General features: G+C 38.8%; 1 protein-coding gene across 1 annotated transcript in view; it reads right to left on the reverse strand.

Moving 5' to 3' along the window:
• Positions 1-15857, reverse strand: part of Trmt6 (tRNA methyltransferase 6 non-catalytic subunit) — a 48881-nt gene extending 33024 nt beyond the window's left edge. The window contains exons 1-5 of the mRNA XM_068367690.1: positions 15721-15857; positions 9318-9417; positions 8633-8790; positions 3430-3539; positions 82-254 (exon numbers count right to left, since the gene is read on the reverse strand). Coding sequence (XP_068223791.1) covers positions 82-254; positions 3430-3539; positions 8633-8790; positions 9318-9406 — 530 coding nt within the window. The 5' untranslated portion in view covers positions 9407-9417; positions 15721-15857. The remainder of the gene's footprint in view (positions 1-81; positions 255-3429; positions 3540-8632; positions 8791-9317; positions 9418-15720) is intronic.
• Between the last annotated feature and the right edge of the window lie 527 nt (positions 15858-16384).

Here is a 16384-nt window from a genome sequence, read left to right on the forward strand (position 1 = left end):
ACATATCTGACAATTTTTCTACAAAATTGAATTTACTCACAGCACATAAACTTATTAATAAGCTTTCCTAAAAATACTTACGATATCTTGAGAGGATCTTGATGATAATACATTCTACTTAGGAGTCGTATTGATGGTTTATGTATCGTAATAACCTCGGCATATTTTTTGTGTTTTTTGTTCACATATTTTTCTTGAGAGTAAACAGTTTTTTCCTTGAATGTTGAACTATTATCAGTTATAGTCTGCACAACCTGGAAAAAAATACCAATTACTTTGAACCCCATATACAATAAATTTCATAAGTACCACTTACACTCTACTAGGATATGATATTCCAAATCTCACAGTTAATAGGTGAAACTTCTGAAGTTCAAACTTGCAGCAATTGTTCTTATGTTGAACAAGTTGACTCAAGTCTTGTTTTATAGTTTACATATGACAGATCTATTCTAACATTGTTACTGATCTTAAAATATTTTAAATTTGATATTCATTGTTGGAACGGAGTTGGGAGGAATAAAAGTGACGGAGAGACAGATTTTTAATGTGTTCGAGATGAAGTGTCTGAGGAGTATGGCTGGTGTATCTCGATTAGATAGTGTTAGGAACGAAGTAGTGAGGGTGAGAACAGGTGTAAGAAATTACTTAGCAGCTAAAGTGGATATGAATGTGTTGAGGTGGTTTGATCATGTAAAAGAATGGAAAATGGCCGTCTACTGAAGAAGGTGATGAATGCATGAGTTGATGGAAGTACAAAAGGAAGGTCAAGGTAGGGTGGATGGATGGAGTGAAGAAAGCTCTAGGTGATAGGAGGATAGATGTGAGAGAGGCAAAAGAGCGTGCTAGAAATAGGAATGAATGAAGAGCGATTGTGACACAATTCCGATAGGTCCTGCTGCTTCCTCCGGTCACCTTGGCGACTGCTGAAGTAGCAGTAAAGGTTTAAAGGTCACTCATGAATGGCAGAGGCAAGGGACAGTGACATTGCCCTGGCAATTAGGACAATGCCCTAGAGACTGACCATATATTATATGATTAGCGCCCAAGCCTCCTCTCCAACCAAGCTAGGACCAGGAGGGTCAGGCATAGGCTGCTGATGACTCAGCAGATAGACCTATAGGCTCCCCCAAACCCCCCAACCTTAGCTCACAAGGATGGTAAGGTTGTAGACACTAATGGCACAAATGAGTCTGAGCGGGACTCGAACCCCTGTCTGGCACTCACCAGGTAGAGACGTTACCAATCCGGGGATTCATCATATGAAACTTTATTTGTGGTGGATAACAGGGGTTGTGGCACCCAAGCAGTACCAACCAAACTCAGCTGAATCCTTTATCAGGCTGGAAGGAGCTAAAAGAAGAAAAGTTCCCCTTTTCTTTTTTTTTTATGTTGGCTATGCCCCAAAATTGGAGGAGATGCCTTGGTAGATAGATAGATATTCACTACATATAGTTTAATTGCTATTCTCTTATTTCCTTTCTTCAATGGGCTACTTTCCCTGTTGGAGCCCTTGGGATTGTACCATCCAGCTTTTCCAACCAGGGTCGTAGCTTGGCTATTAATACTTTCAATAAAAAATTTCAGCAGGGAAAAAAATTATATATAATTAATTACTAAATTAAGTACCCTATATTTACTTTATTATAACCTAAATAAAATGGGTTGTTTTGGGAAAAGTATAGGGGGTAAATTTGCACCATGTACTAGAGCAACAAATGTTGTCAGAATTACAAAATATAAGTGGAATGTGTGTAAAGAGATGGGGAATGTCATAGTCGAGGAGATGAATCGTTACCAAGAACAAAGTAAGTACAACTGAACAGAAGCCAAACACAAAAATACTAAAAAGATGAAAGGCTATCACAGAACCATAGATTCTATTAATGCACCATATGAGCAAAACAACAAAGGTTAAAAGGAAAACAACACTGCCTATTTTGGTTTAATCTTTCCAAAATGTATCACCTCATGTATACATACATACATATACCAAGGCACTTCCCCAATTTTTTGGGGGTAGCCAACATCAAACAAATGAAACAAAAAAGGGGACCTCTCCTCTCTATACTCCTCCCAGCCTGACAAGGGACTCAACCGAGTTCGGCTGGTACTGCTAGGGTGGCACAGCCCACCCTCCCACATTATCCACCACAGATGAGGCTTCATAATGCTGAATCCCCTACTGCTGCTACCTCCGTGGTCATCCAAGGCACCGGAGGAAGCAGCAGGAGGCACCGGAGGAAGCAGCATGTATGGTTATTCCAAACTTAATTATAAAAATGTAAGACCTCTCAACAATATGCAAAAAATAATTCTATCTAATTTATATTGTACTCTGAATAGTTTAGGGATTATTCTAATGTGCATCCGGGACAAACAGCTGATCAACACCTCTTAATTATCTTTTGCCTGCAAAGAATACCAACGAGATATAAAAGTGGATGCTGTTTTGGAATGCGATCTCATTTATGGTGTGATCTCAGAAATTATTCTTTTGCTTAGGTATGCGATCTCAATATTTTTGATAGGTATAAAAAACAAGAATACTGTAATAGAAAATCTAATGGTTCTTGCTTTGCCGTGCGGTCGCTTCCCTCGCAAAAAAATAAAAACATCAATCTCTGTATGTACTGGCAAGCAGTAATGTTGAGCTTCGCACGCTAACATCAACAAGTGATCATTATTTCTTAGATAATTATTCCCGGTATATATTTTTTTTTTAGAAAATCGAATGGTTCTTGCTTCGCCGTGAAGTGAAGTGAGATTGCTTCTATCGGGTGAAATCGCATACCAAAGCAAAAGCACGAATTTGAAATTGCTTACCTAAACAGTACCATAAAAGGTTGTTTCAATGAACTGGACAATTTTGAAAAAGAAAAAACAAAGGTGTTGGTTCTAGGGTTTCTTTTCTCCAACTCGAGCCTTAAACCTTGTCCATGCATTTATTGAATTACAATTGGGAGTGTCAGGACAAAGCCCAGCTTAATTAGGATACTTATACGGACATGGTTCACTATTCAAGAGTAATATAGGTACATGGTACTTATGTTGGCTTGATTCATTGTTTAGTAGAAATAAGGTGCTAGTAACCTGTTTGAAAAATGAAAGCCATTATGTTCAGGTTAACAACCAGGGGTTATCAGTTCAAAGAGGATGATAATGTTTAGCAAGTCCTTAAGTGAACCCAAAGACAACCCAAGTACAGTATTCAAATGACAGTAGCTTACATTTCTTACATACAATGTGCCGAACTTGATTAATTATTTTTGCATTTATAATCGGAATACTATTTTATACACAAAAAATCAAATAACTATTGAGTGTTTTCTATACTTATATAGATATCACACCCAAAGAAAACCGCTCCCAGTGATTATCAATCAATCTTATGCTCTATTAACAAATTAAAACTATAATCAACCTTACTTCTTTTCCACTTAATCCTGAAGATTTTAGCTGTATTATTTCTTCTGGTGTTAATTTCTGAGAACGACCATCATCACAAAGGTCTCTGTTGTCTTCCCCGCCACTTTTTACTGCAACAATAAAAAGTTTTCATGGAAATTAAATACTGTAAGTCTTTGAACAAATTCAACTAGGTATCTTGCCTATAAGTACATAAAATACTGTAACACAACACAAATTTTCTACCCTCTGCTATCCAGACCAAATGCCATATATATATTTCTAAATAAAGTAACGTATTATGCAAACTAATTGTTCTGAAAACTGAAAAAAAGTTGCCATGATTAAACCTTAATACTAAGCAATTAAATAAAGAGTACAGACATGATGAAAATTAAAGACATTTCTACAGATATCTCATTGTACAGATACAGTATATGGTAATTAGTTATCTACAATTATATATTAAAATAGTACCTCAGTATAAAGTACAAGTTTAATCCATTCCAGGAGCAAGCTCATAACTCAAAACATTTTCCCCACAAGAAATGAAGGGAATTCACTCGAGTTCCAAATGTTCACAAATCCACATATACACTCATTTTTCAAGTTTTAAAATGGTAATTATTGAACAATCTATAACTCCTAACAGCAAAAATGAATACGAATTAATAATTAACAATGAAAAATAGAAATAACATACAGTACATACATACATATACCAAGGCACTTCCCCCAATTTTGGGGGGTAGCCGACATCAACAAATGAAACAAAACAAAAAGGGGACCTCTACTCTCTACGTTCCTCCCAGCCTGTGGCCGCGGGGGCATAAAAACAATTAGAATAGCGCCAACGTTATCCCTGCGTGTCGTAAGAGGCGACTAAAAGGGACGGGACGAGGGGGCTGGGAACCCCCCCTCTCCTGTATATAATCCTGCAAGACGTCAACAAAGAAATAACACTGTAAAGTAATTTAACTGGCATGGAAACTAGATGAAAAAGTTTACATAGCAACACATTCTTCTGGTCTGATGGGAAGCTACGAAGAGGGGTCTGCGTCATTTCTCATGCGAGCACGATGATCTACTTGCATGCTGTTTTGGCTGTGGTGGTGGATCGGGTAAATTAAGGCTACCCTATTCGTAAAGCCTCCCAGACTGGCACACTGGGAAGAGATTAATGCCCTTTGGAATGCCAATAGCAAAGGGTATAATCCCGCCTGTCAGTGTTCCCATCTGATGGCTTGCTATCGCACATATTCCAGCTGCTCTTACCAGATGCCTTAACCCTTTTACCCCCAATGGACATACTGGTACGTTTCACAAAACTCATCACTTTACCCCCATGGACATACCGGTACGTCCTTGCAAAAAAACTTTTTTTTTGCATATTTTTGATAACTTTATGAGAAACTTCAGGCATTTTCCAAAATAATGAGACCAACCTGACCTCTCTATGACAAAAATTAAGGCTGTTAGAGCAATTTAAAAAATATATATTGCAAAATGTGCTTTGAAAAAAAAAACGCCTGGGGGTTAAGGGTTGGAAAGTTCCAAATAGCATTGGGGTAAAAGGGTTAATATATAATAGTGTACATAACAAGTTTTTTCTGAACCTCAAATCCTAATAACCCTAACACTCAGTTTCCATTTTCCTTCTTCAAAAGCTTTCTACCATTTCCCATTCTATACCTAATGACTTTTGCTTGTCCCCTCCACTATAAGAAAATTATAAAAAGAAAAAAAAAAAGGTTACCAAGGATATATTCCCATTTTTTAGACATACACCTAGTTTAAAATTATTTGCATGAACACATACAAGTAATACTGCGCTGTATAATAGTATATTATTCATAGAGACATATTTCAACTCATATCAACCATTTAAAACATATTTCATAGCATCAGATAGTTTCGTTCCTAAGTACACTAAAACTCCGCATACCTTTACAATGCTAGCATCCGGATTTCAAATTTCATGCTCATTACCGATTTGCTTGTACTGTATTCTACGTTATTCGTAAACCGAGGTATTGCTGTAGGGGATTCAGCATTATGAAGCTTCATCTGTGGTGGATAATGTGGGAGGTTGGGCTGTGGCACCCTAGCAGTACCAGCTGAACTCGGTTGAGTCCCTGATTAGGCTGAAGGAACGTAGAGAGTAGAGGTCCCCTTTTTTGTTTTGTTTCATTTGTTGATGTCGGCTACCCCCCAAAATTGGGGGAAGTGCCTTTGGTATATGTATGTATGTATTGCTGTATTTATTAAAAGCTAAATCTCACTAAATTACTGTAAACCACAGACAAAACATCATCATCCAACATTAAATATTTATGACAATACTACATAAATCTTCAGAGTAAAGGGTATTCTAAAACTCAAGATTCTAAAAATCATTTTGTTACTGTTAAACAAACTATTATAATTTACCTCTGAAAGTAGAAAAATCGTTATAAAGTTTAATTTTGTAGTAGCTACACCACTTATAACATGTTTTATAAATAGTTTACAGTTATTCAAATACTAGAGGAACCTCGGGAATTTTCAAGTTAATAATTGCTTTATAAAAAACAAAGATTGTAATCGTGGAAAGAACTTAGAAAAGCACTAACTTTTCCTATTTCTTTTACCAATTATGATTATATATAACAGTAATGAAGATATTCAAGCAAGGAGCTCATCATCACAAATATTATTCTGTTTATTGTAGAATATCCCCGAGGAGGAAACCACAAAGGCGAAGGCAGTCTCTCCTGCGGGCAGAAAAGGCGACTAACTCCTGTTGCTGCTGTCGGCAACTCTCCGCGCAAGTGGGAAGATTGCTGGAATGTGGCTAGTGGAGGGTAACTCTCCCTCAGAAGTTAAAGTTTCCCAACACTTGGTTGAGGGTAACTCTCCCTCCTTAGAGAAAGTTGTCCAACACTTGGAGACAGACCTCCGGGCAGCATTCTCTGCTTCCCGTTAACAATCTTTGTTCAAGTTGAAGGTTGACATCAAGTGTTGCCACAGCTCGTTTCTGGGTTCACCACGAAGGGATTACCCATACTTTTCAGCAACTGCTCACGCCTGCCAGCTAGGCGCACGTCGGGATGAGCAGGAGTTAAGGTCAAAACAGTTGAGCAGGTGCAATACTCTGGGTCGAAGATCTTCGGAGCTTCGGCGGGAAAAATAAACCCCTGGGGATGATGTCTGCTCCTATCACTTGCCCAACCGCAAGACTTTTTGCTACCTTGCCTTGCACGGGGAACTCGTGAGCCCCGAGGAAGGCAGCTCTGAAAGAAAAAGTACTTTTAAAACTTCTAGTAAGTTGCTTTTAATCATAAACCGGGTAAAAGGTTTAGACGGGAGAGAAAGACTGTCCTTACCAAGCCAAAATAAAATGCGGCATTCTTTAACTAGTGCTTGTGTGAGTGGGGTGATTGGTCTACCGCCGCTATCCCCTTCACTAACTAGCGGAGGGTAGTTACACCTCGTAAAACCTTTAACAGCTCGTTTCAGCTATTTCAAAAATAATACTCCTATATATAGAGCATAAAGTTTGTATCTATTGTTGGAACAAACAGGAGTTTGTACAGTACTGCACCATAGAATTATAGTAATATAACCTACAGTACAGTTAGTTCACTATCAGTGGTCACTTGGTTAAGGGGCTTTCAGTTGACTGACCCAAGGGCACCAATATTATGAGGTCAATCTTCACACAGTGGTTTCTCTTAACTTTACCCCCCCCAAAAAAATTGAGGAAAAATGGCTCTTCAGAAGGATTGCTTGAATCCCCGTGAAATTGCATACCTGTGCTGATAAATAAAAGCAGAGAGCCAAAGTCAAGGGACACTAACTAGGATTGGTCAATGCCATCATCTATATGAAGTGGCCCAAACACAGCTGGACATGCTGGTGCTAGGCCACGTTGAGTAATCACTTGAGCTAACAGAAGGCACCAACCTTGGGATTGGTACCATGCACAAGTGTCTGCTCATACGTATTAGCAGGGCCAAGCTGGATCATGCCATTAAGGACAGACCAAGACCAGCATTAGACAAGGGTGGACAGTCATGCACATAACAATGACAGTGCCAGACCAGTTCCAAAGAACCAAGGTGGTTCAACGTTGCAGCGAATGAAGACTCAATAAGTTGTGATTCCAAAGAAGCACATGGGCAGAATCTAGACTACCTGGTCTCCTGAGAAATGAAGGCTGGCAATCAGTTAAGTCCTCTCATGATGTGTAATCATCTCTACTCCCAACTCTTCTTAGGGGTTGTCAAGAAGAGAAGACTTTAAAGGATATTATCAAGGAAAGGTCCAACTATGAAGAACCAGGAGTCTCAGCACCAAAAACAGTTGCAAAAACAGAACAAGTTCTTTAGAGGCAGCAGAGGGAGCTGAAGCCTATGTCTAAAGTTTTCCGTATGGAGTCTCTTCATCCAGTACTAAGAAAACCAGACTTCATTTGAAATTCACCGACTCCAATGAGACCTTGAGAAATTAGACCAGGGTGAAAAGGGTATGCAGCTTATCGATGGGAACACAGGGAATGTTCACTAAAAGCTAGCCTAGTTTATTGAGGGAAGAAATAAGTGATTGGTAGTCTATGCTGCATTTGAAACCCCCTTGGAACCTGATACAAAAGGACAATGAAAGCAAAAGATCTCAGCATGTGTTGAAAGGGTCCCCATAAGTACAACACTGTTAATGTAGGAAAGAAAAAAGGAAAATTACCACTTGATGATAACAATAAAGCCCCTTTGGGTTTTCTCTTTAGAATTAAAACCTCAGCCATTAAGAAGGAGACCACAAGGAGCACTCTTACATAAAACTTTTTAATACACAACATATCCTTGCAGAAAGGTACACTGTACACTAGTATTAATAGCTAACAACATCTAGTACAAACACACACCAGCAATCAAATCTTCTACATTAACAAATTTGACACAAATCTGAAACAAAGATTAACAAAAATATTACAAACAAAATTCATAAATTCTGTAATTTTCCAAGAACAAATTATGGCAAGTTGAAAATAAGGCAACTTGCCCAAAAGTGGGTTTAAGCAACCAGGCCAATGGGTAGGTATCTCCCTCTCCATCCATCAGTGAAAATGTTCAATCAAGGGTTTGCATAATTCATCGGAATAATCCAAATTACACATATGCACAACAAGTAATTTTCCGTCTTTTTATTTTACTTACACTTTTCAATAATACAGCACAAGACTCACCAATGTCAAGAGAATCAACATTATCCTCGATGACTTTTACATTGAATAGTTTGTTTGAGACTCTCTCCATCCTGAAAGATGACCCATGGGAACATCCCAAAGCGCCATCTAGATTCAGAGTAAATTGTCCCTCTCCTCGTTTGCCAAAAGTATAGGTTCTGTAAAGAGAAAAGAAACTTAAATATGAGAGAGAGAGAGAGAGAGAGAGAGAGAGAGAGAGAGAGAGAGAGAGAGAGAGAGAGAGAGAGAGATTCTTTTATTAAAAAAAATACTAAAACAATATCTCAAAAAAGGTTATATATCAATATTTCTCTCAATAACTGAATATCACACATGTTAACCAGTTTTTTCAGAGCTAGTGACCAGAGACAAAGTGAAGATGGACATATTAATAAATACTAATTCATAACATCTAGCAGAAAGGAGATACAGGAACCCTTGAGGGGGATGGGTGAGTAACAGGTCAAATCTGTTCATTCTTTCTCATCACCAAGTTTATGTTTAAAGCAGATACCAATACAAATTATTAAAAGTCCTAACACTTATTAGTTCTGTAAATGATTATGTAATATTTGATAATATAAGATTCTATAAATTTATGTAATACTGGAAATGATTATAAGATTGTAATCATATGTAACACTAATACAATTTATTTCTAATCCAGAAAAGAAGACATACTAACCTCCCAGCTTTAATTCGACAGGATTTCAAATAAGTGCTTCTCTCGACTACCACATTGAGATCCTCCTGTATCTTACTGGTTAGAGGCATATTTTGAAATTCTGAAAAGATTAAAATAATTGCTATCATTATATGGCTCTTTCAACACTTAAATACATATACAGAGTATATGAGGGGATATCGTGAAATGGTAGAGCTGTTACTTATACAGGGAAGGTAGGACAAGTATTTAGGAGAGGATAGGCAAAAAAAGCATCTCTCTTTCTAGCTCTCTCTCTGTAGCTTGACTTCATTGTAGGAAACTTATGGGTCGAGCTCTCTTTGCAGGACAATGCACCACTTCCGAATCGGAGTGAAATTTCGTTCCCGCGAGATGTTTCTTCAGCTGTAGAAAGAGGCGATAGTTGAAGGGGGCAGGTCTGGAGAGTAAGGTAAGTGGTCTACCAATTTGAAACCAAAGTCACATATTTTCCATAGAGTTTCGTGTGCTGTGTGTGCCGGTACAGTATCCTGCGAAAAGAGCTCGACCCATATGGTCCTACAATGAAGTCAAGCTGTGTAAGAGAGGGGGAGAGAGAGAAATGCTTTTTTTGCCTATCTTCTCCTAAATAGTTGTCCTAACTCCCCTGTAAAAGAAACAGCTCTACTCTTTTACGATACCCTTAAAGCCAGGAACTTTTCAGCACCCCCTCGTAAGTATATTACTGCACCAAGAGAAAACCAGCATATTATTCAGAAGGTTAAGCTTAAAGTGAATGTTTTTATGTTGAAAAGGCTGACATAAAACTGTTTTTGTGGTTTATATATGTCAGATCTATCTTAATGTTGTTACTGGTCTTAAGAAGACATTTTATATTCTTTATTCATTACTTCTAATATACAGTACTGTAGTTTATTTCCTTTCCTCACTAGGCTATTTTTCCATGTTGGAGCCCTTGGGCTTGTAGCATCCTATTTTTCCAACTAGGGTTGTAGCTTAGCTAGTAATAATAACAATACAGTAATAATAACAATACAGTAATAATAAAGTACTGTACAACCTTTTTGTACTCTTTTAACAAAATGCAATTAACTCTTAAACAAAAAGTTTTATTACAGTATTTTCATACAATCTACTGTGTCAACTATATTCAGGATCTGTTTAGTTAAAGATGAGTTTTAATCATTTATAATTTTGATACCTACATGCGAGTCTCACAAGCTAATACAATGTATATAAGCTACGAACTTCCTGACATTGAAAGCAAAAATTAAAAATTTCTAAATCAACCCTAAATCCCTTACTTCAGGGACTAACCAAGGCAGTATTGAAACTCGTGCTGCTTGCTAGAAACCATACCAGGTGGTCCTATATACCTTCCCTAACGACTATCCAAGTCGTCCATGAGTCAACCCTCGTCTGTTTGGCTGGTCTGCCATGACATTCCTCTTTCCAGGGATGAACTGTAGGATTAAAGTTGTGATTCTCTTTTTTGTCTAGAAAAGAGGAAGAGTGAGTTACATTTCACACCCCTTTGCTGATAACCACATGATAGAGCCATCATGTTGTCCGTGTAGAAAGCAATAATCTTCCCTTAATCTAGTTTCTCTAATAAGGATTGAGTCTTGAAAAGTGCTAAAAGCTCAGAGCAATTGATGTGTGGTTTAGCTTCCTCAGTGCTCAATGGACCAAAAAGGTGTAGTTTTGCTAAGGTTGCATCCCAATATGGAAAAGGTTGACTAGATCTAGACGATTTTCACTCCAGTCCCAATGCCGAGCCTGACCGATACTCCAAGGTATCCTCTTCAATGGGGTCTTCCCTTGCAGGTATAGGGCTATCCTTGTTCCTGTACTTGCCTTGGACGATAAAGTAGAACCTTGTATCTCTTAAAAGGCTAGCACATTCATGTTGGGAAGACCTATGGATTGAAGAGTCCTTGAGCTCTCACCCCTGATGATGGAGACCTCCTCTGATAGGCTCGAGGAGACCTGAGTGTGGTGATTGTCCTCTGATTATTCTAGAAATCTAACTTTCAGGTGCACAAATGGGGGAGCTTGCCTAAGTATGATAGCGCACCTTAGTACGGGACTGCTTTCGAGATGAGTGCTTACCAATGGCCTTAGTACAAAGACTTACAAATGCTGACTCCTACTACAGTACGTGGACCCTATAATGTGGAAAAGATTTCATGAACAGATGACTTGTCATATGACAAAGCATATCTGGGGACTGCGGGTGCGTAGATATTTGAGGGCGAAAAGAAGACTGAAAATTATCCTAGGACCCCCCATGGCTGTGCATAGGAATGCGAGTAAGAAGAAGATTGCCCTTTAACAGAAGGACGCGAGTGCACTCGCATAGATGAGCATGTGAGTTCAGGTGAGAGCACCTGAGCACGAACAGCAGAGCACACCACAACAGGAGAACTCTCTCCAAGGGGAGACCAAGTACAAAGAGCAGAACGCAGAACCCTTAATATCACGTGAGGGCACCTGTATGCGACCATTTGAGTGCACGCACTAACAGGAGACTGCGCTCCTATAGCAGACCGCACACCATCAGTAGAGCTCACCTCAACAGAAGGGATCCACAATTCAGAAAAAGACGAGTGTTTATAACCAAACAAGTGCAAACCAACAGGAAAGCACTTACAAATACAATAGATGAGTGAGCGCTAATATGAGAGCATGCGTCAACAGGAGGATCTTCCAGTTCTGAAGAATAAGTGCAAAAAGGGAAGCCCGTCCACGATCTCCAACAGCTGAGTGCGTTCAAGCCCTAACAGAAGAGCATGGACCATCAGGGGTGTGGTCGCAAACAGGTATGACATCAAAATCCATTGAATGCGCACTAAATGGGGAGCGTGATGACTGCTCGCGCACGAGTAAGTGAATGGTTAACGTTTGAGGAAAGCACACTAAGTGCAGAGTGTGATTGCTCATACTCTGAAGAATGCGCGAACACGTGAGTGTGCTCTAGGAGGGTGTGCATGCAGACAGGCGATTGCTCTAAAGCATGAGAGCGTGCGCCTGTTGCCTATTGTAGTTCTCGTAGGAATTCTTCCAGAAAGGAAATTCGTTTTCTGAGGACCTAAGAGTATGCCTCCTGACAGCTGGACAAGTGGATCCCTAGGAGAGGGAACAACATCCTTGTCAGGCTTCTGAGAAGTCAGCAGACTACAAAGAAAGAGAACTCTCCTTTTCGTCTTAAGATAAGCAGAACAAGGCAAAGCCACAGCAGACAACGAAGTCAAGTAGAAAGCCTGGAAGGTGAAGAAGGCCATAGGCATTTCTTTCCTTACTCGAAGACGTTATATCTTAAGATGATTGCACCAGAAGGCAAGGATTAGCAATAAACTGCACCTCCAGGGGAACTGAGCAGGATGGAGGTGGTCACACTAAAGGTTTCCTAAGACAGTCCAGCAGAAGAAGACAGTTCAGCAGAAGAAGACAGTTCAGCAGGAAAAGAATGTCTTAGAGGTTACAACTACTATTAAAATTCTTTCCTTTGATGGAATACTCTCCAAACATAAGGATGGCTACAGCATCATTAGGGAGTCATCCTTGGCTGCATCATCACCTGCAATTAATATCATACGCTCAATCAGAGAACGAATATGCAAATAAGACCGGCTCACTTCGGACTTCTACAAGGATTACATCACTCTAATGCATTGTCCTTCATCGCCTTTCCCAAGGAAAGATTAGAAGCCACAGTACCAGAAGGGGAAAGGAGAGATCCAACAGATTTCTCAGACTATGAAGAAGACCCCAAAGGAGAAGACTCTTGTTTGGACTACTTCCTCCTCTTGCCATACACTTTCCAACAGGACAACCACTCCCTACACTTGTCATAAGGGGATGACTGAGCAAAGTCACGTCACTTGCAAGTAGGGCACAAGGAATGGAAATCCAATGATGCCTTGCGCATGAAGGTTCCGCACCAACGGCCAGAAATTCTGGGCAAGATTGCATGCCCACGTGTGGTTTCTCCATGCAACTGCACACAGCAATCGAACAATAACACTGCACTCTATATTCAGCAGCTGAAGTTAAAGTGGCTGTCAAGTGAGCTGGCAAGAGGGTGGGGCTTTCCCCACTACCCGCCATTAACTCCCAACAACTCCTTATAATAACAGCCGAGTTTCCAGCTTTGCTAAAATCATGCTCCTATCAAAGTATGAGAGTTTGTATCTATGTAAGAACAAATGTAGATATGCAGACAAGTCACCAATTTCCTCCTATTTACACCTTTTCAAAAATTTGTAAGTAGAATAAAAGTTGCTAATTATACCATATCTGAAAACCACAGAAAATAGCCCTACATAACCAAATTACTAATATGTCAAATTTGTTGTCAAAATTTTGTGAAGCTACCGTGATCTCTCCCATTAAAATATTGAAGATAACGACAGACATAACCTAGGATGTGTAGCAATTTGAAATGCTAATATGTGACGAGAGAATTGGTTACAGGGGGTTTGTAGTTCCACTCTCTCATAACATGGCTATCTAAATCAGGTTAGGTTGAGGTACAATGAGTTAAGGGATATCCCATTAATTTCATAACAACTACCGTAAAACACAACAGAGGAAGCAGTCGAGTATAATACAAAAAAAAAAAGGGATTGAAATTCCATATTGAAATTCCCATTTTATGCATTTAGAGCGTCGAGATGTTATCTCGACGCGACCAGAGAACTTACTGGAGATCGAGACCTGAGCAAGCATGCTCTCTGACCTGGGGTTAGCCTCAGGGCGTGTATCACTCCACCTGAGGTTACCCCTCATAGAAAACGGGACTAGGGTAAACTACACAAAACTCTGGTCGGTTGGGAGGAGATCCCAGATACTCCTAAGAAAGTAGTTCGAGGTAAGTACTCCGTGTTGGAACAATCCCATTTTAGGCATTCAATAGGCACCTGTTCACAAAAATACATTTGTACCAAAAGAAAATTATAGAAACAGAAATGAAAATGATGTCGCTGGACATTTGTTTTACTGTAGAGAGATTGGAAAAATTGGGAGGAAAATTAGTCGCAAAAAAGTAGTAGTAAGGAAATCAGAACTTCCAGCAAAAGAAGTTGCCCAATTAATTAAGCAGTCTTTGGAATTTAGAAATGTAGGCAGTACCTAATAACAATGAACCTGCTGTAGATTGCAGCACTTTGCACAAACACGTCTATCAGTGTGTCCACAATACTATTCTTGTGGAGTCAGTAATAAGGATCCAAGAACAGACTCAAAATTTTCAGAGGTCACTATTAAATTAAAACATTTCCTTTCAACCACTACCCTTGCCTACTGTTTAAACCTTATATGGTCTTAGCTAGGTTGCATGAGGTACGCTATCACTGCTACTACACAAAACTAAGATATTGCATCTTAAGGGATGGGGAGGGAGCTAGTTTCACACCTTAAACAGCCCTTTGAACCTTTGTAGTTGGTTGGGTCACACAGGGTCAGTAACGAAAATTTTGAAGAATATTTGCCATAACAAAATATTTGTAATGAAGAATATAAGGTTGTGTTCCTGTTGTATTTAATGAATAGGTATTTTGGATTCTGCATAACAACGGAAAGGACCTCCCGCATACATAGAACACCACTTTACCTAAACTTCCCCGCCTAACCTAACCTACAAACCATGTCCTTACCTAATTACTTAAAAGGTGCGGGCTAACACCCAACTGCAACCCCCCTTAGACTGCCATATAGTTAGTGATAGGGTTGAAAATAAGGGAGTTATGGGGCATTATCCATTACCATACATACAACCCGGTACTTTGAAATATGTGTTCTGATGGAAATAATTGGGGAAAACCACTATTTTTCAATATTTTTAAGTTTCAAACTCCAAGTTATAACTGAAAAGCAACATTTTAAATCAGAAATAACCACAAGAACACCACCTAACAAAATTTCCCACCTAACCTATCATAGGAGCCGTACGCTTACCTACTTAACTACCGGTAAGCGTAGTGACCAGCCTTTACACAATCTCAAACAAGTGTTTGCTTCCCAAATGGCTTCACTCCAAGCAAAATAACACTAAATCTTAATATTTCGACTAGCTTCAAAATATCGTATTTCAGACATACATAAATATCCCCTTAAATAGAATCGGTAAAGTTTTACTGTATTACAGATTCTGTACCGTAATAAGAAACTTTGTTCCAACCAACACCATACTATCCTTAACGATATATACACGGTCCTTATTCATCATATATTTGATTTTTTTATCTTTTTATTGGTAATAAGGTAAATATAAACTATAAAAGGTTAATATGCAATATACCGGGATGGAGTTTGACAGAACCCGGTATGGACAGCCAATGGAAATATGTATTATAGCATGTTTTTTTCCATTTATAATTGAACTAAACAAGCAAGACAAATAACTTAGAAGTAAAATACTTACTATTACTGGTCGGAAGTAAAGCTTGAAGAGGTGTAAAGTAACTAAAATTATGTAAACTGTCAGGAATTTTCAAGTAAATTCAGAAACCACGACTAACTCACACTCTGGACTGCAACAGTAGTAGATAAACTGTTATACTTTACAACGGCACTTCACTTCCATGTGACTACTCTACTGGGATGATTATATTTTTCCTCTTTTCCCCCACAATATTATTGTAATTATTATTACTTGCTAAGCTACAATCCTAGTTGGAAAAACAGGATGCTATAAGCCCAGAGGCTCCAGCTGGGAAAATAGCCCAGTGAGGAAAGGAAATAAGGAAATAAATGAACTAATTAACAATTAAAATAAAATATTTTAAGAACAGTAACAACATTAAAATAAATATTTCATGTATAAACTATAAAACCTTTAACAAAATAAGAGGAAGAGAAATAATATAGAATAGTGTGCCCCAGTGTACCCTCAAGCAAAAGAACTCTAACCCAAGATAGTTTAGTGGAAGACCATGGTACAGAGGCTATGGCACTACCCAAGACTAGAGAACGATTGTTTGTTTTAGAGTGTCCTTCTCCTAGAAGAGCTGCTTATCATAGCTAGAGTGTCTCTTCTACCCTTACCAAGAGGAAAGTGGCCACTGAACAATTACAGTGAAGAAGAA

This window comes from Palaemon carinicauda, unplaced genomic scaffold (genome assembly GCF_036898095.1).
Source record: "Palaemon carinicauda isolate YSFRI2023 unplaced genomic scaffold, ASM3689809v2 scaffold105, whole genome shotgun sequence".
Lineage (NCBI taxonomy): Eukaryota > Metazoa > Arthropoda > Malacostraca > Decapoda > Palaemonidae > Palaemon > Palaemon carinicauda.